This window comes from Chelonia mydas, chromosome 3, assembly GCF_015237465.2.
Source record: "Chelonia mydas isolate rCheMyd1 chromosome 3, rCheMyd1.pri.v2, whole genome shotgun sequence".
NCBI classification, from domain to species: Eukaryota; Metazoa; Chordata; order Testudines; family Cheloniidae; genus Chelonia; species Chelonia mydas.
Genome location: NC_057851.1, coordinates 33,881,329 through 33,908,925, shown reverse-complemented (window position 1 = coordinate 33,908,925; position 27,597 = coordinate 33,881,329). Strand labels below are relative to the sequence as shown.

At 40.7% G+C, this 27,597-nt stretch overlaps 1 protein-coding gene across 4 annotated transcripts in view; it reads left to right on the top strand.

Moving 5' to 3' along the window:
• DCDC2C (doublecortin domain containing 2C) overlaps window positions 1-27,597 on the top strand; it is a 108,388-nt gene that overhangs the window by 60,688 nt on the left and 20,103 nt on the right. For all 4 annotated transcript variants that reach the window (XR_006289388.1, XM_043542290.1, XM_043542289.1 and 1 more), the window contains exons 9-10: window positions 18,430-18,492; window positions 24,113-24,154. Coding sequence is in view for 3 of the 4 variants with exons in the window: in XM_043542290.1 (XP_043398225.1) it covers window positions 18,430-18,492; window positions 24,113-24,154 (105 nt within the window). In the remaining variant the exon portion in view is untranslated. The remainder of the gene's footprint in view (window positions 1-18,429; window positions 18,493-24,112; window positions 24,155-27,597) is intronic.

Genomic DNA, 27,597 nt, shown 5'->3' with positions numbered 1-27,597 from the left:
AAAGGGCACTGTAATAGGGTGCACTTTGTCCCTGTTTGCAGATACCCCAGGAACCTCTGAGACTCTCCCCATTGAGTGGCAACCTCAATTTATTTACTTACATTTCTAGCACCAATATGAGAATGCAGACCCATGCAGCAATATAATATACAGTGCTTCTCTATGTTTAAACCTTTCTCACCAGGCCAGAGGTCTCCCTTCCTTGAGATTTCTGAACACACTGGACTCAGTTAGCCCAGGTCCTCTCCTGACTCCCTTCCTTCCTGTGTCTTTCTATACTCCTCAGCTGATGGGCTAATTGGTTCATCAGCCCTCCTAGCCTGATCGGCTAATTAGCTTGCATATCTCCAGTCAGCCTTCTCCAAAGGCTATGTCTATACTGCAGTGTAAGCCCAGAGTTAGCAGAACTTTACTTAACAGACCATGGTTTATTAATCTAGGGTTTGAGCATCTACATTCATTTGTAACCCTAGATTAGGAATGGGAATCTACACTGCATTATGTGGGCCCAAGTCCAACCCCCCATATCCGAGACTTCCTAGCGCCCTCCCAAAAGGTGTCCTTTGCTTGTGGTGCAGTGAGGGAAAACTTGACTATCCACCAAACTTAACTGTCCAGAGGACAATGAAAGCTGTCCTGTGGAATTGTGGAATACTTTTCGTGGGGTCCCAGAGCATGAGTCCAGCAGGTCTGTTTACACTGCAGAGCAATAGGGCTTGAACCCAGGGTCCCGGCTTGAGTCCTGTGTCCCAGGTCCTATGCTTGTCTCAGGCTCAGACCCTTCACCTCTGTGGGGTCCTGGGACCCTTCGTCTGAGCCCTGGGTTAGCTCAGTTTATGTGTAGGTAAAGAGGAGTTAGGCGTGACGCTGAATTGGAAACCAGGGCTTACATTGCAGTGTAGACTTACCCTAAGTGCTTAGAGTGCTGGCTCACTTAGTGTCCAGCATTCTGCCGGAGGCACTTTCCTAAATCTGCCCTGGGCTCACCCCTGAGCTGCAGCTGTAGCACACTGTCATGAATACTCCCACAACCATTCAGAACCATGTGGCCATCATCACCTGGAAGCTTGCCAACCAAGCAGTCAGAATTACAAATTTCAAAGTTCCTGTCCCCTTTCTCCTTAACAGACCAAATATCAGTCAGTACAGCTCTCTTTTGGGCAGCAGGACTGGGCTTACTCTAGAAAATGTATATGTGCGCCAAGCTATGGTGGTATTCAGCACTGGAATAGAAATATAACTTGTTCTTTAAAAAAAGAAACATTTCCCTCTGTAAACTCTGGCACTTTAAGGTTTATTAAGAACATAAGAACAGCCATACTGGGTCAGATCAATTGTTTGACCCAGATCAATAGCCTGGTACGCTGTCTTTCAACAGTGGCCAGTGCCAGATGCTTCAGAGGGAATAAACAGAACATGGCAATTATCAAGCGATTCATCCCCTGTCTTCCAGTCCCAGCGTCTGTCAGTTGGATGTTTACGGACACCCAGAGCATTGGGTTGTATCCCTGACCATCTTGGCTAATAGTAATTAATGGACCTATCCTCCAGGAACTTTTCTAATTCTTTTTTTAACCCAGTTATATTTGTGGCCTTCACAACATCCCCTGGCAATTAGCTGAACAGGTTGACTGTGCATTGTGTGAAAGTACTTCCTTGTTTTTGTTTTAAACCTGCTGCAATTGGTGACTCCTGGTTTTGGGAATTTATATAGTGGCATTATGATATTTTTTGTCTTATTACCTGTCCCTTTCCTAATAGTTCCCAACATTCTGTTAGCTTTTTTGGACTGCTGCTGCATATTGAGCAGATGTTTTCAGAGAAATATTCATGATGACTCCAAGATCTTTCTTTAGTGGTAAAAATTTAGACCCATCATTTGGTATGTCTAGTTTGGACTACATTTTCCAATCTGCATTACTTTGCTTTCTGAGATCTCTCTGTGACTCTTTACAGTCAGCGTTGACATTAACTATCTTGAGTAATAACTTTGTCACCTCACTCTTTATTCATTTTCTCAGATCATTAATGAAAATGTTGAACAGCACTGGTCCCAGTATAGATGCCTGGGGGACCCTGCTATTTACCTCTCTCCACCGAGAAAACTGACCATTTATTCCTACCCTCTGTTTCCTATCTTTTAACCAGTTATTGATGCATGAGAGGATCTTCCCTCTTAGCCGATGACTGCTTTCTTTACTTAATAGCCTTTGGTGTGGGACCTTGTCAAAGGCTTTCTGAAAATCCAAGTACCCTTATTCAACTGGATCAGACTTGTCCACATGCTTGTTGACACCCTCAAAGAATTGTAATAGGTTGGTAAGGCATGATTTCCCTTTACAAAAGCCATTTTGACTCTTACCCAACATACCATGTTCATCTATGTCTCTGATAATTTACCTGGTATTGAAGTTAGCCTTACTGGCTTGTAACTGCCAAGATCACTTCTGGAGCTGTTTTAAAAAATCAGTTATATTAGATATCTACCAATCATCTGGTACAGAGGCTGATTGAAGCATACCACAGGTAATAATCCTCCAGTTTCGTATATGAGTTCCTTCAGAACACTTGGGTGAATACCATCTCGTCTTGGTGATTTATTGTTTAATGTATCAATTTGTACCAACACCTCCCTCTAACACCTCAGTCTAGGACAGCTCCTCAGATTTGTCACCTAAAAAGAATGGCTCACGTCCTCTGTAGTGAAAACTGATGCAAAAAATTCATTTAGCTTCTCTTCAACAACCTTGTCTTCCTTGAGTTCTTCTTTAGCACTTCGATTGCCCAGTGGCCTCACTGATTGTTTGGCAGGCTTCCTGCTTCTGATGTACTTTAAAAAATGATTAGTTTTTGTGTCTCTTGCTAGCTGCTCTTCAGATTCTTTTTGGCCTGCCTACTTATACTTTTACACTTGACTTGCCAGAGTTTATGCTCCTTTCTATTTCCCTCAGTAGGATTTAACTTCTAACGTTTAAAGGATGCCTTCTTTTGTTTTTTGCCTCTGACCACTTCTTTTACTTTGCTTAACCATGGTGGCGCTCTTTTGGTCTTCTTACTATGTTTTATAATTTGGGGTATACATTTAATTTGAGCCTCTATTGTGGTGTTTTTAATAACATGCAGCTTGCAGGCATTTCACTTTTGTGACTGTACCTTTTAATTTCCATTTAACTAGCATCCTCATTTTTGTTTAGGTCCCCTTTTTTAAATTAAATGCTAATGTACTGGGCTTCTTTGATGTCCCCCTCCCCATAAGGATGTTACATTTAATTACATTATATTCACTATTACTATTACTACCACTATTACTGAGCAGTTCAGGTATAGTCACCTCTTGGACAAGATTCTGTGTTCCATTTAGGACTAAATGAAGAATTGCCTCTCCCCCTGTGGGTTCCAGGACTAGCTGTTCCAAGAAGCAATCATTAGTGCTATCTAAAATTTTATCTTTGCATCTGGTCCTGAGGTGACACATACCCAGTCATTATGTGGATAGTTGAAATCCCCCATTATTATTGAGTTTTCAGTTTTTGTAGCCTCTCTAATTTCCCTGAGCATTTCACAATCACCATTAGGTTGGTAGTGTATTCCTACTGCTATGCTCTTATTATTGAAGCATGGCATTTCTATCCCTAGAGATTCTATGGTACTGTTTGGTTTAAGATTTTACTATATTTAACTCCATGCTTTCTTTTACATATAGTGCCATTCCCCAACCAGCACAACCTACTCTGTCATTCCTGTATATTTTGTACCCTGGTATTATTGTATCCCATTGATTATGATTGTTCCACAAAGTTTCTGTGATACCTATTTTATCAATATCCTCATTTAATACCAGGCATCAAGTTCACCCATCTTAGTATTTAGACTTCTAGCATTTGTAGACAAGCACTTATAAAATTTATCAATATTTAGTTGTCTGCATTTGTGTGATGTAATTGAATGGGACTCTTTTTCTTTTGACTGTTTCTCTTTATTCCTACTTGTACTTTATCAACTTCTGTCCTCTCATCTGTACGAGGATATAGCGTATCACCTTTAATAAATCCTCCGCTCAGGGATGTCTCTGTCTGAACCATGTGCTCCTCTGAACCAGTCACCTTTCTCCCAGCCCTTAGTTTAAAACCTCCTCTAAGACCTTTTTAATTTTACATACTAGAAATCTAGTTCCATTTTGGTTTAGATGGAGCCCATCTTTCCTGTATATGCTCCTCCTTTCCCCAAGGATTCACCAGGTTCTAATAGACTTAAATCCCCTCTCTGAACATCATCTGAACATCGTTGTCTCATCCATGCATTGAGACCCTGCAGTTCTGCCTGTCTAGCTGGCTCTGTGTGTGGACTGGAAGCATTTCAGAGAATGCTACCATGGAAGTTCTGGATTTTAATCTCTTACCTAGGAGCCTAAATTTGGCCTCCAAGACCTCTCTTACCTTTCCCTATGTCACTGGTACATACATGTTCCATGACCACCATCTCCTCCCCCAACACAGAATGTTAGTGTATCTAGATGTCTCAAGAGGTCTGCAGCCTTCACACCTGACTTTCATACTCCTCCACAGCACAGAAGCTGTCTGAGTGGGGGTAGGACTGTCCTGTTGTGTCCCTGAAAGTCTCATCTAGGTACCTCTCTTTTTGCCTTATCTCCTCCAGTTCACTCTGGTCTCAAGAGTACACTGAATGCACATATATACCATCTGCCCATAAGGCAGGTAATCATACATGCTGCGTTCAATGCAATAAAAGACATTCCAGAATGCATTATTCTCTTCTGTCTTTGCTGTGGTATTGGTAATGTTTTTAGCAAATCAAAAAGTTGTATGATCTGATGGATAACGGTTGTCTTGATACCAGTAAGTTTTTAGAGTAGCATGTATTGAAGGCAGCCTCATAAAACTTTTTCCTCTGCTACTTAAATACTATTCCTTAAATTTTTAAACCACCAAGGTAAGGAAAAATGCTAAAATCAAGTTCATTCATGCATCTGCCAAAAACTATGGGCTAAGTATTTGCATGTTACTCAGGTGTACGAACCAGGGATTTAAATTGTGGTATATAAACTATAAAACATAAAACATGTATTTATAACATTTTAGTCCCTCTGATGATGATAGAAATGAGAGAAAAAGCTTCAGTCTTTGAACTTAAAATAGCCTTGTAAGGGGTCACAGCTTTTTACTTGCTCCCTTGCACTATCTCCTCCAATGATTCAAAGCATAGCTTCCAGCTTTATACTCCTGAGCAAGGGTATGCCTTCTAATCCCTGGCAGACACTGGATCAGTTAGCCCCCAAGAAAAAGATGCTTTAGAATGTTAATTGCTTGGTTCCTGGGAGATGATGTGTGGATACCGGCTGAAATTCTGTGGCCTCTGGGAGAATACTCCGATTTCCCTGTGTGTGTATGTACTAAATTTTTTTTTATCTGGAATCTATTAGATTCCCTGGAGATAAACACTGTCAGGTTTTGTGTCTACTTTCTGCACAGCACATGTAGGAAGGGAGATGTAGCCAGTTTCATTAGCAAAATGAGAGCAGAGTGGGGACTTAGGTCTAGCTGAACAGCATATGAAATGGCAAGATTCTTCTAGTGTTTACACTCAGTTACTTTGTGACACAACTGTACCTACAGATCATAGAATATCAGGGTTGGAAGGGACCTCAGGAGGTCACCTAGTCCAACCCCCTGCTCAAAGCAGGACCAATCCCCAACTAAATCATCCCAGCCAGGGCTTTGTCAAGCCTGACCTTAAAAACTTTCAAGGAAGGAGATTCCACCACCTCCATAGGTAACGCATTCCAGTTTTTCACCACCCTCCTAGTGAAAAAGTTTTTCCTAATATCCAACCTAAACCTCCCCCACTGCAACTTGAGACCATTACTCCTTGTTCTGTCATCAGCTACCACTGAGAACAGTCTAGGTCCATCCTCTTTGGAACCCCCTTTCAGGTAGTTGAAAGCAGGTATCAAATCCCCCCTCATTCTTCTCTTCCGCAGACTAAACAATCCCAGTTCCTTCAGCCTCTCCTCATAAGTCATGTGTTCCAGTCCCCTAATCATTTTTGTTGCCCTCCACTGGACTCTTTCCAATTTTTCCACATCCTTCTTGTAGTGTGGGGCCCAAAACTGGACACAGTACTCCAGATGAGGCCTCACCAATGTTGAATAGAGGGGAATGATCACATCCCTCGATCTGCTGGCAGTGCCCCTATATATACATCCCAAAATGCCATTGGCCTTCTTGGTAACAAGGGCACACTGTTGTCTCATATCCAGCTTCTCGTGCACTGTAACCCCTAGGTCTTTTTCTGCAGAACTGCTGCCGAGCCATTCAGTCCTAGTCTGTAGCGGTGCATGGGATTCTTCCGTCCTAAGTGCAGGACTCTGCACTTGTCCTTGTTGAACCTCATCAGATTTCTTTTGGCCCAATCCTCTAATTTGTCTAGGGCCCTCTGTATCCTATCCCTACCCTCCAGCGTATCTACCTCTCCTCCCAGTTTCGTGTCATCTGCAAACTTGCTGAGGGTGCAGTGCACACCATCCTCCAGATCATTTATGAAGATATTGAACAAAACCGGCCTGAGGACCGACCCTCGGGGCACTCCACTTGATACCGGCTGCCAACTAGACATGGAGACATGGAGCCATGGATCACTAAATGTACAGACTGACACAGACAACTGCATATTATTATGCAGAAATGCAGACACTCCCAGACAATATAACAACACAATATTACAAAAACTTACTACTGGACAGTTGTTGAGCACAACTGAGTGTGAATGCATTATTCATTTCAAGTGAACATCAGGCTTTTTCTTGCAGTGTGGGTAAGAATCATTCAGCCTTTACTGTACAGATGAAGAACAAGCTTTATTGAATAAAGAAAAGCAAATTCAGGCTCTCTAGCCTTGAAGTGTTTGAATCACATCACTGATTCTCTTTGTGTGTCTCTGTCTGTCTGTCTTTCTGTCTGCTTGAATATCTGGAAACACATTAAATGATCTCATGTCAACTTGCTTATTTCCTTGAGTACCCCCAGTTAGAAAATTGTAGTAATATTGCCGGCAATATATATGTGTTGAAGTAGAGAGGTGGAAGAGGCTGGTTTCTAAGATTGGTACAGTCTCTTAATCCATGGTTAGCTGACTGGAGCGCTGTGCTTTGCTATCAGCTATCAACTGCTGCAGAAGTTTTATCAGCACTGTTATCCAGATGTTTCAGAATGGCTATGAATCTTAAATTTGACCTTGTTTTATGTTTCCACAAATTATCTAAGTTTTGGAGTTGCTTCTATTAATTTCTTTGCTATTGAGCCATGGTATATGTCTGTGTATATTGCACCAGGCTACACCTCTCCAGCTATGGTAAGTTAGGCATTAAAAGCCAAATTAAGCTACTGAAAGTAGAACCAGCCCCTGTAGTGGGGAGGAAGAAGGAGCTGCACCAGACAAACAACAGTGCCTGGAGGCATTTCTTCTGTTCAGGGCATGAGCAAACATAAAGTCTCTGAAGTTGTGAACAGCTGTCAGTGAGCATGCTCCTTTGTACTTCTTTTGAAAAGCTGTAAGTGGAGCTCTCCAGTGCAGCTCTCAAGGCTCAAAGGCTCATCTAGCAGTTTCAAAATGTCTCCCACAATACATTTAAATCATCCCATGGCTTACTGAATAGTTTGTAAATTGTGGTGATAAGGGATGGGAAATAAAACTGGTTATGTCCAGTTCGGCAGTATTTGACAAATGGAAAGATAAGACTCCAGTAGGGTGTTCAGGAAGGCTTCAACCTCAAGAAGCATTTTGAAAATACCTCTTTTGATGCATTCTAAAACCAGACTAACCCTCTGCTTTGAAATGTATTTTTTGGATCTAGGACTATATGTTAGTCCTGGAAAGACTAATGTATAGTCATGCACAGAGGTGGAGATGAATTGAAAGTTTGCCGGAGGCAGGGAAATCTCTTTATCCCACTTAAGTTTCAGCGCTTAATTGTGTGAACATGCACACTTATTGTATTGTTACATATTAACATTCACTTTAGACTAATGGATGCTTAGTTGCCTCCTTTTATTCAGATCTAAGTATATGATATTTAAAGATTTTGTGCCTCAAATCTGACAGATTTTTCCTTCCATCAAGAGTTTTGGTGGAATGTAACACCAAGATAAGAGTGAGACTTTGCATGAAGGGTATGAAGCACAACTCCATTTGTTCATAAGAATTCTGCCTCCAAAACCAAGAACTTCATTATGAGCTGATAAATATTAAAGTGCCCAGGTTTACCTTATTGCAGAAAAGTCAGTTAGTCAAATCTTTGGAGCTCTGTGTGAGGCAAGCATGAGGCTCTCTTCATATGTATTTAAGGAACATCTCCACTGGGTTATTTGAAATTGTAATCCTTGCGCTGGTGTATTATAAGCTGAGTAAGAAGATAAAAATACAACTCTGTTTACTTCTTCATTCAGAGAATGGAAGGGTGGTCTTGTGGCTAAGGCATGCAATGAGAACTCAGAAGATCTGGGTTCAATTTCTGATTTCCAGCACACTTCCTATGTGGCCTTGGTCAAATCACTTAATCTCTCTGTGCTTTAAAAGTCCATCTCTAAAACAGGGATAATCGATCTTCTTGTCTCTTTAGACTGTAACATCTTTTGGGAGGAGGAGATCTCTTACTTTGTGTATGTACAGCACCTAGCATAGTGGGGCCTTGATTGTGGTTGGGCTTCTAGGTACTATCCTAATTCAAATAATTAAAGATTCAACCAGTTAGTTCCTTAAAGTGCCTCCGCTACACTCTGAAGACAACTTTGAATGTAAGGCTCGCCTCATGTCTCCAGACTTAGCTTGGTTCCTACCTCAAGCTGTTTGCTTTACAGAAGATCCCCCTTAAAAGATTCAGAGGTCACTTGATCATTGAGAACTGGGATAAAATTTGTGGTAGTTAGGATCCTCAAAGTTGGAACTGTTTATTGTTCCACATAATAGTTTAGGCTGTCTTCTGCATAAAGGACCTGCATATTAGGGGCTGTTATAAAGAGGATGGTGATCAGCTGTTCTCCATGTCCACAGAAGGTAGGGCAAGAAGTAATTGCTGTAATCTGCAGCAAGGGAGATTTAGGTTACGTATGAGGAAAGACTTTCTAACTATAAGGATAGTTAAGGTTACCAAGGGTGATTGTGGAATCCCCACAATTGGAGGTTTTTAAGCACAGGTTAGACCAGGGATGGTCTAGGTTTACTTGGTCCTGCTGCAGTACTGTGTGCTGGACTAGATGACCTCTCATGATCCCTTCCAGCTTGACATTTCTCTGATTTTATGATCTAACATGATATCTTTGTGACTATTATGTACATTTGTGGCATCTTTCAGGACAAGACCCAAACTATTTTTGTTTCTTGTATTTGTGGACTGTATGGCAGATGCAGGTTATGTTTGCCAGCTTCTGAATTTTTTTTTAAAGGCTTGTTGTCTTTTGTTGTAAGTTTATTCCTAGTTATTGTCTAAGGCAACCATCAGACATTGGTCTACATACTTTAATCTAGGTAGCCTGGGTAACAACAGCAGTGAAGTCATGGTGTCATTGGTTACCTCACAAGGGACCCTGGGTACATACTCGGATTGCTATCCTGTGTCAGGGTCTGTGCCACGTTTTATGTACGCTAGCTAGATTAAAGCTGTCATGGGTATGTCTACCCATGCTACAGTTATTTTGTGGTGTAGACATAGCCAATGAAGAGCATAGATCTCATGTTTAATTTAACAGATACAGTTCTCAGTCTGCTCTGTGTATAGAGGAAGGGATTAGACCAGTTCCGCGTTTTAAACATCTGGATAACAATACTTGCACAGTACTCCAACAGACTGGTTAAAACATCAGTGTTGCTGATACTTTAAAAATGAAGCAAGGAGAAGTGTTTACCAGTCAGGATACATGATATATGCTACTTCATCTCTATCTTGATCTTCTCCAAATACAAATAATGGCTTTTATGTTTCTTTTTTGCATAAACAAATCTGATTAAAGACACCATCATCTTTCAGTTTCAGGAAGAATGGGAGAGATTGCCTAAGGGCAATGAACTATTACCTCCTGTGAACTCTCTCATTCAGTTCATCTATCAGGTCAAACCACTTGTGACAGTAAAATCTTTGTTTGTATTTTAAATTGAATTTAGAGCTTGTGAAAGGTGCCAGATGGACAGCCCAGGGAAGTGAAGTCATCTGTTTATTCATGGAACAGATGCTGCTCAAGATGCAGCAGTGGGTTGCTGCTTACTAGCCCACCAATATGTAGGAACTTATTTGGAGTGATTAGCTCAGGTTAGCTTGCTTCATGACCTGACACTCCTTTGCCTCTCTGTTCATATACATTCTAATCATATAGAGACTGAGAGTCATATTCCTCCTTAAGACATCCCAGTGCCAGCTGCTGTTATAAAAGGAGACATAGTTTCTTCTAATTTCCCCACAAAGTCCCCTAATTCTAGTAACAACTGGAAGTTACTATTCTCAGAGTAAGAGATAAACTTGGTCCTGCCTGCACTCTAAGCTACATAGCGTTACTTTTGGAGACTGAGAAAAAGACAGCTGTTTGTTGAGGGCATGCTAAGAGCTTAGAAGCTTTCTCTTGTGTTCTGTGACTAGTTTTAATTGGCCTTGAAAGGAAGTGGGTCACACACTCTTGCACAGAAAATGCTTTATCATCACCACTCTCTGAATTTCCCTGGGTATTTCACCGGACACTTTTTTTTTTTTTGTAGCTCTGTATACAGGTGCAGAATGAAACCTGACTCTGTAGGCTTTATTAACGAGGCTTCCCATATATTAGTGCTCCATTTCGGCCAAACACTACATCACCTCCTTGGTGAAAAATGGCTCTTGTACAGACCCATTATTTACTTTTAATTATAAATCTATCTGACTGATAACTAGATCAATAAAAAATTTGCCAGAATACTTTTGTTCTCCACTCTGAATACTTAAGCACAAGAACCATGTGCTCACTGGTTGAGAGACAAAGATAATACCTGTGTTGTTCACCCCTATGATACTAATACTAAAAGAAGTCTTTAGTGACTCATGTTCACAGTTTGCATGGGTTTGCATATACATTTCAGCTGTCTATTCATGATGCTTTATTAACTCTACTAGCCATATAGAGATTGGAAACTGGTCAGCTATTGTAAGAATTTCTTTGCTGCCATTTTTGAACTCATATAATATTTCAGGAACTGGGCCTGCCTGTTACACAGCTCCTTCCTGATATTATCACAAGATAGACCTCAACCTGTTATATATGAAAAGATTATCCTGAACATAAAGTGGCTTCATCTGTCTCTTTTACTAAGAAATTAAATACAACTTTGGTGTCTCTCTAACTGATACTATATTTACAATGCTGAAATTCTTTGAAGATTTCGTTCAAGAGACTGGCAGGGAGTAACACTGCATTTCCATTATTCTACCATCAGTGGACACTTTCAAATTATACTTTAGGGCAAAAAATACAGATAAGTGGAATTACGAAATCAGAAATATTAAACTGTGTTTCTTCACTGTTTAGCCACACTAAATCATTAGGTCGACCCAACTACAATGCACAGGGTGCAAAATTTTTCACAGGCCTGAGAAATGGAGCTAGGTCAATCCAATTTTTAAATGAAGACTAGGACTAAGACTAGCAAGGAAAAAAAAATCAGCTAAAGAATACAAATATCATTCCCATTGAAATAACACCAAAAAGTGAAATGTAATCACCAGTCAAGAAATTTTGTTGGATAATACAAGCCTTTGGGACTTGTGATGAAATTTGCAATGGGGATAGTTAACATAGAACCAACCTGGCTTGGTAAACACGACCTCGTAGAAAGATGGAAACAGAGAGCTTATCTGATTTCCGCATCTTGCTGCAATCTTAAAAGGTGTATCTTGGAGACCCTCCAAGCAGTTTTCCAGAAGACAGTCTGTTCAGTTTTGCTGAAGATATCAGTGCAGAACACCACTGCAGACTTTACTAGAAAAGTCAGACAGGCTTTTGATATTTGCCCATAATTAAAGGGAGACCAACAATTTAAAAAGAAAAGGAGTACTTGTGGCACCTTAGAGAGTAACACATTTATTTGAGCATAAGCTTTCATGAGCTACAGCTTACTTCATCGGATGCACGAAAGCTTATGCTCAAATAAATGTGTTAGTCTCTAAGGTGCCACAAGTACTCCTTTTCTTTTTGCGAATACAGACTAACACGGCTGCTACTCTGAAACCTGTCAAAAATTTAAAAGTCGCACTTATTTCTGAAGATGTTTTGTCTACTATTGATATAAGTAACCCCTAAAATCCAGTATAATTGAAAGTTTAGGAAGAAAATCCCCTACAAAAATTCTTTTTATTTTGTGCATTTCATAGCCCATTGTGTAAAGTTAATTTTCATTGTCTCCACTGTATAGTCCATTAGTTGGTCCCTTCCCTCTTTTGTGTGTGTGTGAATCTTTTACACAGCAACAGGGAAGATAAATGTATTTTTAAAAATAAATAGGGCTCTGAAACCACAACAACGGGCAGGGTACTCAACTTTCAACACACTTTTTAACTGAGAATTTCAAACTGATACTGTGCCTTTAATGCTAAAGTACTTGGGGTCAGATCCTGGTCCATGGAAGAAAACAGGATTTTTGCCACTAACTTCATTGGCATCAGGATTTGGTCCGAAGGTGAAGATGAAAAGCTTTCAGCAATCAGGTTTGGGTCTCCTGATGTGTTAGGCTTTGTTTAAACACTTAGGAAACCTTGGTCTGCAGCCTGGTCTACATTTAAAAGTTTTGCCAGCACAGCTATACAGTAAGGAGCATAGACATGGTGATAGTGACATCAAAGTCCTTTTGCTTGTTTTTTTCAGGGAACTGGTATAAACTATACTGGCAAAATAATTAAAATAAAATAGACTGCATCTATACTAGGAGAGGTTGCAGGCATAGCTCTTCTGGTATAGCTATACCAGCAAAGCCTATCTAGTGTAGACAAGACCAGTGTCTCAAAGAGTTTCTAATATAGAGCAGCAAATACCAACATTGCAAACTACTAATTTTATTTATATTTTTAAATAATCGCATATGCTGAGCATGCATTTTACTACATTTAGTCATAAAGCACTTTTAATCAAATTGCATGGCTTTAAATATTAAAATATTTGAAAATTATATTTTAATTTTAGATCATATTTCGGAAAAAAGAGTATTCAACAGGGCAGGTTGCCATTATTGAGGCACTGCTCAAAAAAAAAATCTCATGAAGTTAAGAGTCTCAGTCTCTCACATTTCATTTTTGGGGAGGTTATTGGAAAGGTGGTGTTTGAATAGCTCCAGCTGTATCTTGAACTTGCAAATGTTGCAGATCACTATCAGTTTTGTTTTAGCTGCACAGGTGATTTTGTTGATGGCAATCTCTCTCAGCAATGGTGTACATGCTGATGAGGATCAAAAGCTATCAGCAGCCTTTGATACTAATAACTACGAGGCTTTGATAACTTGTCTGTGGGATCTTTCAGGAAGATAACCCTTCAGTGGACTCTTTCCCTCCTTTTTGAAAGGTGCTAAAGGGTAGAATGAAAGCATTATTTTAGTTCCCCAAGATCTTTGACAAGCAGAATACTGCAGGGTTCCAACTTGCCAACCATCCTCTCCAATATGTATGTCAAGACTTCAGTGGAAATAGTGAGAATTTTTTGTTTTGCAGTGTCATCAATCTGACAAGCGTGGTGAAGTGGTTGGGAGGAAACTGGTTAAAAATGAGCCCAGATAAGATGGAGGAGATGCTGATTTGAGGAGGAGGAAATATCTAGAAGGCATGGTCTTCTATTTGAAGTGTCTTTGATCTTCATTATTCTCATTCTTGGGCAGGAGGAGGAAAGTTTTGGATGCATCTCTGCTCTTGGTGGTGATGCTATTTCAGATACAGCTAACCCAGACTGCCATCATTTCTTTCTGATTCTTCATAGTTTCATAGAGTTTAAGGCAGAGGTTCTCAAACTGGGAGTTGTGACCCCTCAGGGGGTCATGAGATTATTGCATGGGGGGTCGCAAGCTGTCTACCTCCACCCGAAACCCTGCGTTGCCTCCAGCATTAATAGTGGTGTTAAATATTTTTAAAAGTGTTTTTAATTTATAAGGAGAGTCACATTCAGAGGCTTGCTGTGTGAAAGGCGTCCCCAGTACAAAAGTTTGAGAACCACTGGTTTAAGGCCAGAAGGTACCATTAGGTGTCATCTAATCTGACCCCCTCTATATAGGAGGCCATTACATTTCATCTGGTTACCTAGCATTGAACCAAATAACTTGATTTGATGACATCAAGAGGTAGAGAATCTCCACCACTTCCTTTGGTAAGTGTACCAATGGTTAATCACTCTGACAGTTAAAAATGCGTACCTAACTTTTCATTTGAATTTGACTGGTTGCAGTTTCCAGTCATTAGTTTTTGTTTATGCTTTTCTCTGATAGAGTAGAGTCTCGTATTTTCTCCTCATGAAAGTATGTATAAACTGTAATTAAGTCATCTCTCAATCTTTTTTTTTTTAAAAAAGATAAAGAGATTGAGCTCTTTAAATGTATCACTTTAAGATATTTTCTCCAGCTCTTGGTCCTGCTTTGAGCAGGGGGTTGGACTAGATGACCTCCTGAGGTCCCTTCCAACTCTGATATTCTATGAGTCTATGATTGTATTCTATGAATCAGTTTTGTCACTCTTTTCTGTACCCTCTCAGATTTTTCAACATCCTTTTAAAAATGTGGGTGGAAGAACTATAAGCAATATTCAAATATTGGTCTCACCAATGCTGTACACCGGGGTAGGCAATCTATGGCACGTGTGCCAAAGGCAGCCCGCAAGCTGATTTTCAGTGGCGCTCTCACTGCCTGGGTCCTGGCCATCGGTCCGGAGGGCTCTGCATTTTAATTTAATTTTAAATGAAGCTTCTTAAACATTTTAAAAACCTTATCTACTTTACATACAACAGTAGTTTAGTTATATATTATAGACTTATAGAAAGAGACCTTCTAAAAACGTTAAAATGTATTACTGGCATGCGAAACCTTAAATTAGAGTGATGAAGACTCAGCACACCACTTCTGAAAGGTTGCTGACCCCTGCTGTACACGATGCAAAATCACTAGCCTACCTTTACTTTCTATCCCCCCAGTTTATACATCCAAGGATCTTTTATATTCTTTCTTTATCAATTAAATCCTGTATAATTCTTTATCAATTAAATCCAGTACCAGCTTTTCCATTATTTTTCCTGGAATTGATGTGCGGTTAACTGACCAATATTTACGTGGGTCATCCTGCTTTCTTTTTTTGAATATTGCCACTTTCAACATTAATACTCTTACAGTGTTCTGGAATTTCCCTAGTCTTCCAAGACTTATTAAAAATTAACATCAGTGTGGCAGAGATTTTTTCAGCCAATTCTTTTAAGACTCTTTAGTGCAAGCTATTTAGGTCTGTTGATTTTAAAATGTTCATCACTAGTAGATGATGTTGTCTAGCATCCTCCTCAGCAACTAACAGACTGGAAATTGCTTCATCAACCTCATGTGATATGAGTACATCCTCCCTCTTCTTTAAAAAAAAGTCAGAAATATTTATTGAACACTTCTGTCTTTTCTGCACCATTATTAATAGTTTTACCATCTCCATCTACCATTGCTAGGATTTCTTTTGTTCCTAATATACCAGGGATGGCCAAACTTTGGCTCATGAACCACATGCGGCTCTTTTATAATTAAAGTGCAGCTCACAGATTCCCCCTCCGGTCTCCCCCATTCTCCACCTACCAGACTGAGGAGGGAGCTTAGGACTCTGCCTTGCAGCAGGGTGGTGGGATAGGGGCTTCTGCCCAGTGGGGAGGAGGATCTTGGGGCTTCAGCCTCACAGGGCATGCCTGCTTGGGTTTGGGGCTTCAACAGGAGCAGGGCTGAAACCCCGAGCCCCGGCAGGTGCCTCCCAAGGTGCTGAAGCCCTGACTCCCAGCAGGTGTGCCCTGGCTCGCAAACTTCTGAAAATTGTCGTATGCTGCTCAGGGGTCTGTAAGTTTGGCCACCCCTGTAATATACTTAAAAAACTCCTTCCTATTGTCCTTAGCCCTGTTAGCATAGATTTTTCCCTATGTGACTGGAGTCCCAGTGCGGGCCAGCTATGGTCACTCAATTAGGGTGAACTGCAACAAATGGGGCAGACAATCCCTATAAAGCTGGTGGATATTCCAATACTTAGATTTACCAAGACAGCATAAAACAGCTTCTTTATTACCTTACTGGTTATTCAGAAGTCCAAACAATACAGTTCCCTTAAAGTGATCAAGCCTCAGGCCTCCATCCAGGTACCTAAGTCAAATATTTCCTAGGTTATAGTCTAATGTTCAAATCTCATATTCAGGGCATACCAGCATAACTGGCCGGACTCCACACATCTGGGTTCGAGGGGCAACACCTCCCCCTCTGCATCAGTAGGAGGCCACTCTGCCTCACCCAGATGGCCATCCAAGAAATTCATCTTAAAGAACTCCCAATTTTCATTCATGTATTTCTGTCTAAATTTTTCCTCTCAATTAGTTTTGCCCATAATTTCCCTCAGTTTCGGGAAATAAACCCTTTTGAAGTCGCTACCACAATAATCTGTGCCTAAGTAACTATAAGGCTAGAATGCAGTGTGCTTTACTGGGGGATATCCTTGGAAGAGGCATAGTTAAGCTTCTAGGAAATGGTGCAGAATGCATGAGAGAAGGGCAAAGGGTAAAGAAAGACAGCCGCAGAGAGTTGGTGGTTCAGAAAGATGTGTGAAGGAAAGCCATCAGAAGATATGGGGATAGCCCTAGAGGGGGAAAAATGATAAAGGTCCTAAGGAAAGAGAGAGAATGGGACAAATGGAGGATGGGAACAGAAATAATAAATGATAGAGAGGAAAACAGAAAGAAATGAAATATGATACAAAAGAATAGAATGTGTGTGTAAATGAGAGAGAGAGCAGTAAATACACATTTCTTTTTTCTATTTGCCAGGTAGTCTTGTAAGGTTGATCCCATCATGGATATGATTTTACATTTGTAGTATAAAATTCTGATGATTTATTTTTGTTTGGTTTGGGGAGATGCATTGTGGGAGGGGCAGCAAAATTTTTCTTTGCCTGGAAAAACAATACATCTAAGGTTATCTCTACTCTAAAGCTACTTTGCATTACTCTGACTGTTAATTGTTTCCTTCTCTTATATTTTTCTTAGAATGTATTTAGTCAGGTAGTTTCCCAAAATGTATTTTGCTCCATCAAGCCAAAATGAAATTCCTTGACTTTATGCAGAGCATTTGCAGCTTTCTGCTCTCACAAAACTTCCTAGCTAAATTTTCTCTCTGCTCCTAGTCCCTTTCACTCCCTATGTTCTGTTAGTGTTTACAATTAATTCTTGTTTTAAAATTCCAAAGCACCTGCTAAGCTGGTACTTGCAAAGTAAAATACCTCTGTTTCTATGGAGAAAGTGGTGTCATAACATTGCAAAGGAAACTAAGGTGTCCTGACATGGATCAGGTGCTGCTTGCTTTACTCATACACCTAATCCCTACAAAGTCAATATAACTACTTATGTGAGAAAGAAGTGCAGATTGTGGCCCAGTGTGTTTAATGTATATCCTCATTGTGTAGCAGGAAAAGATGGTTTACTTTTCTTTTACTTTACTTTTTACTTTTAGTTGTATATTGTGGAAAAGAGATTTTTCCTTTTCACTGTTAGAATTACTTTCTGAAGTTTTTTTAATTCCAAATTCAGTCTCGTGCGGATTTAAATTTCTGTAAACTTTATAGAGATTGTCATAACTATGCTATTTTGTAAACTTCCTTAAATGACCTGTTTACTCAGAAACCTTCTACTAAGCTAATCATTAGCCATTTCAGCATAATGGAAGGAGGTTTTGGTATTCGGTATAATGTTTTTGGTATTGTAAATCTGACACTCATTCCTTGTGGTTGTGATAAATCACTTTCAAACATTAATGTTGATTATGAGTTCATATAAATTATTTATGAACTGACTTTCTTTTACTGATCTGAAATATACACATTTCATTATTTAAATACTTTGAGCCAAATCCTTCAGCCATAACTTAGGCAAAAGTCCCATTGAAGTCCATACTCAGCCTGAAGTCAAAGTAAAGTCTGCTGGATCAGCGCTTATGTTTCTTAACAAGTACATAATTTTTGTGTGTACATATTTTGAAGCACAAATTATTAAGCTAGTATTTCTCTGTCTATTATTACTGTTGGGTAGACTAAAATTTTATTTTAAAATGCATGTTAAAATGAAATTGAAACCAAAATAAGTGTAATAGAAAAGTAGTTAGTAGCTAGGATACAAATTCTGTCTATTACATTGATTTTTTTTCACCTAGGTTCCAGCTCAGATTGTCCAAGAAGAAGAAATTGTGGCACCTGCCAGTACTCGTGCTGATGAGGTTAGATTTTTTTGTTTTCTCAGTAGGGAGGAAAGTGTATAAATCTGTAAATTAAGAGTGGACTAGACTAGCAACCCTTGAATCTAACCACTTTTTGAATTTCAGGATTGAATGTGAAACACTTGTATTTGATTCTGAGATCCAAACCAACTAATGTAGCTTTAGTCCTATGTTGGATCCCAAACTGGGCTGGATCTATTTTCTTCTTTTGGTTTTGATGCCATTGAACTCTCAAAAGAACATCTGATCTCATGAAATATACATTATTGAAAGGTAGTGGAAATCTTGCAGGATCATCTGAACTAACTATATTTCTGTCATTTGGGGCCTCAGATTTACAATAACAGTTCATAAAATTTCAGTGGCTACTGAACCAGCCTTGACTGAGACTTGAACCTAGCCTATAGCTAATCATCACTTCCTTAACCCATCTGTACCATAAATTAAAATGCACTACATTTGTAGTGATGTAAATGTCCTTAATTTTCAAAACCAAGTGCCTGAAGTTAGGTTCCTAAGTCCATATTTAGGCACTTAAATAAGTAGTTTGATTTTCCAAAGTGCTGAGCATCCAGCAGCCAACACAGAAGTCAAGGGAAGTAGCTGGCTGTTGAGCAATTTTGAAACTCAGGACATGTATTTTTGTCCCTAGGTTTGTGAATCCAAATTTAACATTAGGCACTTGTTTTTTGAAAATCTTGGCTTAGATTTTTATTCATATTTTATTTAAAAAAGATTTTAAGACAAAGTGCTAACTCTCAGCCTTGTGCAGTACACACTGTGGCAGAAATCCTAGCCCCACAGAAGTCAGTGGAATTTTGCCATTGATTACAATAGGGCTAGGATTTCATCCAGTATGTAGTTTTCATTCTGAGAGAATTGTTAATCTGCAAAGCATTGCTCCTGTATCAATGCCTTCCCCTTTGGGGACTATAAAATGAAAAACAGAGTCAGTGTGGTCTAGTAATTAGAACAGAACACTGCGCAAAGGATTCCGAGGTTCTCTTCCTAGGGACAGGTCTACACTATCACTTAAGTTGATCTAACTTACGTCACTCGGGTGTGAAAAAAACCTGCCCCGAGCCATACAAGTTTTGCGCTTTCCACAAGAGCGCTTTGTCAGCAGGAGATGCTTTCCCGCCAATATAGCTCCTGCTTCTCGCTGAGGTGGAGCAATTATGCCGATGGGAGAGCACTCTCCCGTCAGCATAGCACGTCTTCACCAGATGCACTACAGTGGTGCAGCTGCACTGATGTAGCGCTGCACTGTAGAATTGCCCTAATGCTCCCACAAAGTGTGACCATGGACAAGGTCTCTGTGCCTTGCTTTAGCCATCTGTAAAATGTATGTAATAGTATCTACCTCACAAGTGTGTTGTAAGGTTTGCTTAATTCGTGTCTTTAATGTGCGTTAAAAACTGACAATTATCAAAGCTTGTTCAGCACCTAGAGCCTAATGCACACAAATTCCACCACTTCCAAGCCCAGAGCAGCTGTGAAAGGCAGTGTATGCTGGCTCCAGGGTACACCAACCTGTACAGATGACAGGCTGCTGGTCTGCCACAGTTGTGATAACTACAAGATTTTGGTTGGATAGCTTTACTTTTAATTAAGGTTCGGTGCACCCAAAAATAATCATCTTTATTGTAGGCCGAAGGTGTGTGATATTGTACAAGACAGTTTTCTCAGATTAATTAAAGGATATAAAAAAGGAATAAAAAGAAGAAAAGTGTTTGTAATCAATATCGTTTAATCAAAATGGTTCAAGCCTGTATTAAACACACATTTGCTTCTGTTTTTATTTCAGTGCCACAAGTAAGCCAAGGGGTGGTTTGTAGGCACTGTGCCCTTTGCAACATAAATAATAGGTAACTAAATGGTTCAGTAATGGAGTAAGTACTTTGATCCCAGATTCCACAGGATAATTAGAAACAAACCTTTGAAAATTATTTGTAAATTATTATTTAATTTTGTAAATTATATATACAATATATAAATATATATATATTTATAATATTTTATAAATAAATTTGTAAAAAATTATTTGTAAAAATATGCCCAATAATTATTAATCACATTGTTTACTAACACACATCCCCTTCCATAGATTTATAACCAGTTTATACTCTGTAGCTAGAGAACTGGACATACTGTTAATAATCTGATAGATTATTTTAAAGATTTAATGCAAAACTAGATGTTATTCTCATAATCTCTCACATAGTGCTTTCCATTTACAAACATCAGTTAATGATCACAATGAGCCTTTGAGTAAGGCATTATCTAGAGCAGGGGTGGGCAAATTTTTTGGGCCGAGGGCCACATCTGGGTGGGGAAATTGGGTGCATGGCTGGGGCAGGGGGTTGGGGTGAGGGAGGGAGTGCGGGATGTGGGAGGGGGTGCGGTGTGCAGGAATGGGCTCAGGGCAAGGGATTGGGGGCAGAGGAGGGGTGCGGACTGCGGGAGGGAGCTCAGGGCAGGGGGTTGGGATGCGGGAGGGGTGCGGGGTGCAGCAGGGAGCTCAGGGCAGGGGGTTGGGATGCAGGAGGGGTGCGGGGTGCAGGAATGGGCTCAGGGCAAGGGATTGGGGGCAGAGGAGGGGTGCGGACTGCGGGAGGGAGCTCAGAGCAGGGGGTTGGGATGCAGGAGGGGTGCGGGGTGCAGCAGGGGGCTCAGGGCAGGGGGTTGGGATGCAGGAGGGGTGCGGGGTGCAGCAGGGGGCTCAGGGCAGGGAGTTGGGATGCAGGAAGGGTGCGGGGTGCAGCAGGGGGCTCAAGGCAGGGAGTTGGGGTGCACCGGCGTGCGGGGTGCAGCAGGGGGCTCAGGGCAGGGAGTTGGGGTGCACCAGGGTGCAGGGTGCAGCAGGGGGCTCAGGGCAGGGAGTTGAGGTGCAGGCAGGGGGCTTAGGGCAGGGAGTTGTGGGGCGGGATTCAGGAGGGGTTCGGGCTCCGGCCCGACGCTGCTTACCTAAAGCGGCTCTGGGGTGGCAGTGGCGCACAATGGGGCCAGGGCAGGCTCCCTGCACACCTGCTTTGCCCCATGCCACGCCGGACGGCTGGAACCACGTCCCTGCGCGGCCCCTGGGGTAGGAGGGGCACATGGCTCCATGCGCTGCCCTTGCCACGCCTCCAGGTACCTCCCCCGAAGCTCCCATTGGCTGTGATTCCTTGTTCCCAGCCAATGGGAGCTTCGGGGGGTGGTGCCTGGAGGCAAGGGCAATGCATGGAGCTCTCTGCCCCCCCTCCCCTCCCCCGGGGCCGCAGGGACATGATGCCGGCCACTTCTGAGAGTAGCATGGGGCCTGCCACACCATGGGGGGAAATCCTGCGGACCAGATCCAAAGCCCTGATGGGCTGGATGCGGCCCGCGGGCTGTAGTTTGACCACCCCGATCTAGAGTTTATATGGAAGAAACAAGGATGCTAAATGATATGCCTGAAACACAGAGTTAATCAGTATCAGAACAGGGATTAATAGTATCACAAATAATAATAAATAAATCCATGAACTAACTGTTCACTTCCAGCAAACTGGTTTTTCTTTTAGTGGGGTTTTCATAATGAGGAGTGGGGAGGAGGTACTTGCAAACCACAGTGATCACAAGAAACAGTGGTGAAAACTAAGGCCAACTATGGTACCTGGATCCTGAAACCTTTTCTTCTGAATGTGTTTGCTGATACACACTCACTCTCTTTTTCCTAGCTGGAACTGGGAAATACATATTTTTTCATTATTTGATTCTTTTTTTGGTGGAAAAAAGAAAAGATTATGGGTGAGGCAGTTACTACTTGTAATGACTCAACAGCTGGGAGATGCATTGCCATCTGCTGCTGAGGCAGTTTAATGGCTTAGTCCAAGATTTAAAAAAAAGGGTGCCTAAAGTTCGGGCCCTGTAATCCTTATTTGGGTGCCTTAATATGGATTTAGGAGCCTGACTTTAAGCACCTTATTTTGCAAATTTTGGACTTAGAACTTGAAGTCACTGTCAAAACTGTGATCAGGCCCAAGTCATATGCAGGGAACGTGGGCATAGGAGTTTGGATCTGCCTGAAACAGACAATAACTACATAAAACTATTTTTTGTTTTATCATTCCAAGTGTGAAGGACACACACAAATGAAATATAGAGAGTCTCTTATTTCAGTAAGAACTCAAATAAAGTCAGGATGTGGGCGTTAGTTCTTTACTGGCATTGTCGTGGAAGGAAACGGGGAATCTTCTAGATTTATTGTGGCATTGCCCAAAAACAGATACTGGGAAGAGGAAGCTAAATATAATTTTAAATACAAATCTACCCCTGAGAGATCGGATATCAAAGGAGTGCTCTGATTAGCAAATATACAAATGAATAAATCTGAAAGTTGTTAGGGGTTTGTGTTCCTCCAAAACAGTTCTAAGAACATCTTCATCTGTGAAAAGAACATTTGAAAGAAACTGAAAATCATCTATCATTCTGAACATGGAGGACTGAAATAATGAAATGAGTGACCTTGTGGCACTTGAAGGGATACTGTTTAAGAGGAAGAACAAAGAATTTTGAAGAAACATGGAGTGTTTTTGCACCTTTATTTGACCTTTAACAGTCATAACAGATCAAATCCAGAAGTATTTTCAGTTTTGTCTGAGAAAAAAATAAGTAAAAGCAGAGTAAGGACTTTAGGCTCTGTATGTCTGTGTCTGATCATACTTCCAGTGTACTGTACTGTCATTGTTGTACTGCTTCTAATATAGTTCTAATGGATATTTTTAAATACCCTTTTATTCCAAGTTCTAGTTTTACATTTTTAGATCCATATTGAAGCTTTAAGCCTCTCTTAAGGTGCAATTTTGCCACGAGTGTCAGGGGAGCAAAGTGTGGCACTTACTCTACACCCTTTCAAAGAGTATAGCATGTTCCACTCTGCAGTCTTCACCTGCCTAGCTCTTTGCAGATTTGGGGAGAGAAGACTTCTCCCTAGTCCCTTCCAACCGCATAATCGCCCTGAGACACAAGACTCTGGCAGGCTATTCACAGGATGATCTCAAGGCTCAGATTACAGAATGCTTCTGCTTGAGAAGAGGATGAGCTACTTGTGGCTTTCCTTCTCTTCTACACACACCTTCAAAGAGCTAATCCCAGTTTTGCCCTGAGGGCCATACTCTGCCCTTAGAATTGAACACAAAGGGAATTGTGCCTGCATATCTGAAAGCAGAACTCAACCCCTTGTATATTGATAAAAAAAAATTAAATGACAAAATATGTATAGTTTGGAATATTGATCCAAAATGTTAGCATAACTGAGTGTTTGTGATAATGTCATTATATTCTCCATGAAAAAAAGATTAAACTTGTCTGTCTTTGTAATTCTCCAAGCACTATGTTTCTTGAGAAATTGATGCCTATAACTTACTTTTAGTAAAAATGTACAAACACTGTTCAGGTCATTAAAATACAGTGAAAAAGTCAATTTGAGATTTAATAGAACTTAAAATAAAGGAAAATGGTGTGCATGTCAAAACTATTCTTTATATGTTGTTCGTGTGTGAGATTAAAACTGAGAGCAAAGAAGGAGTGATAAACGTTAGTAATGGCATTGCAACTGAAAGTGCAAGTGACTAATCATGTATCTTTTTTTTTATAGGTTGAGGAAGATGACAGTCCCTATGAGGATATTGAAAAAAAGGTTTGTATAAAAAAGAATGTCAAGTTACTGGTTTCAGAGTAGCAGCCATGTTAGTCTGTAGCTGCAAAAAGAACAGGAGTACTTGTGGCACCTTGGAGACTAACACATTTATTGGAGCATAAGCTTTCGTGGGTTATAGCCCACTTCATCAGAGGCATAGAATGGAACATGTAGTAAGAAGATATATATACGTACAGAGAACATGAAAAGGTGGAAGTTGCCACACCAATTCTAAGAGGCTAATTAATTAAGATGAGCTATTATCAGCAGGAGAAAAAAAACTTTTGTAGTGATAATCAAGATGGCCCATTTCAGACAGTTGACAAGAAGGTGTGAGGATACTTAACATGGGGAAATAGATTCAGTATGTGTAATGACCCAGCCACTCCCAGTCTCTATTCAAGCCCAGGTTAATGGTATCTAGTTTGCAAATTAATTCTAGTTCAGCAGTTTCTCATTGGAGTCTGTTCTTAAAGCTTTTCTGTTGCAAAATTGCCAACTTTAAGTCTGTTACTGAATGACCAGAGAGGTTGAAGTGTTCTCCTACTGGTTTTTGAATGTTATGATTCCTGATGTTGGATTTGTGTCCATTTATTCTTTTGCATAGAGACTGTCCAGTTTGGCCAATGTACATGGCAGAGGAGCATTGCTGGCACATGATGGCATATATCACACTGGTAGATGTGCAGGTGAACAAGCCCCTGATGGCGTGGCTGATGTGATTAGGTCCTCTGATGGTGTCACTTGAATAGATATGTGGACAGAGTTGGCATTGAGCTTTTTTGCAAGGATAGGTTCTTGGGTTAGTGTTTTTGTTGTGTGGTGTGTGGTTGCTGGTGAGTATTTGTATCAGGCTGGGGGGCTGTCTGTAAGTGAGGAGTGGTCTGTCTCCCAAGATCCGTGAGTAAGGGATCGTCTTTCAGGATAGGTTGTAGATCTTTGATGATGTGCTGGAGAGGTTTTAGCTGGGGGCTGAAGGTGACAGCTAGTGGAGTTCTGTTATTTTCTTTGTTGGGCCTGTCCTGTAGTAGGTGACTTCTGCGTACTCTTCTGGCTCTGTCAATCTGTTCTGTCACTTCAGCAGGTGGGTATTGTAGTTTTAAGAATGCTTGATAGAGATCTTGTAGGTGTTTGTCTCTGTCTGAGGGATTGGAGCAAATGCGGTTGTATCTTAGAGCTTGGCTGTCAACAGTGGATCGTGTGGTGTGTCCTGGATGGAAGCTGGAAGCATGTATAAGTATAGTGGTCAGTAGGTTTCCGGTATACGGTGGTGTTTACGTTACCATCGCTTATTAGCACAGTAGAGTCCGGGAAATGGACCACTGGTGTGGATTGGTCCAGGCTGAGGTTGATGGTGGGATGGAAATTGTTGAAATCATGGTGGAATTCCTCAAGGGCTTCTTTTCCAGGGGTCCAGATGATGAAGATGGCATCAGTGTAGCACAAGTAGAGTAGGGGTACCCGCATGGCCCCACAGTATGCCAACATTTTTATGGCTGACTTAGAACGACGCTTCCTTAGTGCTCGTCCCCTAACGCTCCTATTACAAAGAAGATCAGGTGGGTTAACACTGGGGCTGCTCTATTGGAGAGAGATTTAGAGCACAATTCTAATCTCCTGATTTACAGAGGATTTTTAGGGGCATCATGAATCTCATTCATAGCTATGGAAAGGGTAACATTGCAGACAGCAAAGAAACTGGGTTTTCAAATGGGGTCGAAATAGTTTCGTGTGGAAACCCAAGCACAGGGATGGAATTTAAAGGGCTCTAGGACTGAAGACCCTGCAAAGGGCCAATCATTTGTTACCCCAAGAAGGGGACTGAACTTGAAGGAGTGATCTGGCTGGAGAGCTGGGGCAATAAGAGAGAAGGCAGAGTCTCCAGAGATGAAGCCCTGGGGGCATTGCTGTATACCAGGGCCGGTAAGGACTTAAAGCTAGCCGAGAAGGGGCTGAGGACTGAGCCTAGAGACAGGCTAAAGACTAACAAGGGCACAGGGATAGGCCCTGTTGGACCTTTTACCCTGGAAGGGATTTGTCTGTGCATAGAGACTGTATGTGACTTGGCCAGAGGGCTGGGCCACTCAAGTCCCACCTGACAAAGTTAACAACTCACAGGGGGTGCTAGGAGCAGAGAGAGTGAGTGCAGGTTCACACCGAACAGACAAGAAGTGAGTGAGCCCCCTCACAGTGAGTTGTCATGCTATTTTCAGGAACGGTTTGTCTAAGGCTATTCACTGTATTAGAAACATGATCATACATGCTGTCCCCTATGGGAATTTTGGCATTGAAACTTGGCCAACGCTTAGGAGAAATGTATAATTACCATTGTTAAGAGGCAATATCTTCCTATAGTGTACAAAAATCACTTAATAAAACTGCATTAGTCGGATTAAAAATATGACAGAGAATCTGTAAAACATTTGTAGAGCTCGGAGTGAAAATTTTGTGTTTCAGAAGTAGTAAACAAATTAAATATATATACAGGAATAGCCCATTAACAGTCACCAATTCAGGAAAGCATCTTGATTCAGGAAAGCATCTCTATTCAGTGTACCACTTAAGCATGTTCTTAACTTTAAGCATGTGCTTGAGTCCCATTGATGTCAATGGGACTCAAATACATGCTTAAAGTTAAGCATGACCACAAATTCTGTCCTGACTAGGGACAGAGTAGAGCACATGTGTAAGTTCTTTCCTGAGACAAGGCCTTAAACAACTTTATGTTGGAGTAAAATATTATTAATGTGAGTAAAATAGTTTACATCTTTTACTTGTGATTCTAATGAAGGGAGTGTATGTGCATTTCTGTATATATTTAGTTTAGTTTCATGTGACACCAATACATTAGTTTAACCTACATGTCAGCATGATTATCCTTTAGTATTTACAATTCATTATGTCCTGTGGACCAAATTCTGCTTCCAGCTATACTCTCTATAATTTAAGGGGTTTGGATCTGTGCATATTACTAACTTTTAAGCATTCAAATTCAGATAAGTTTTTCTCCCCCCCCCATAATCTCTGTAATATGTTGTAGAACACATTATATATCAAAATAGTATTAATCTGCAAAAGCAACAGACATAAGATACATAGGTGCTTCAAGGAAACTAAGAGGGAAAAGTGAAGAGTTTAATACTCAGAAAGGGAATATGATAACAATTGTATTTGAAATGTACATTTGAAATAGGTTTTCAGGCATGTAACTTAAAGCAAAACTTGACTTTGGATGTTTAAAATTTAATACCCAAAAGAATTGTATACTTTGATTGTTACAAATCTTCTTCCTTTATGAGTATTAAACTCTTTCCTATTTTTTGTGTGTGTCTAAAGAATGTGAAGGTTAATGTTTGTAAAATGCTTTGAGACCTTCAGCTAAAGGTGACAAGTATCATGGAGAAATTATTATTTTTCCCTCTCATGAAAATTTTAAACTGAAA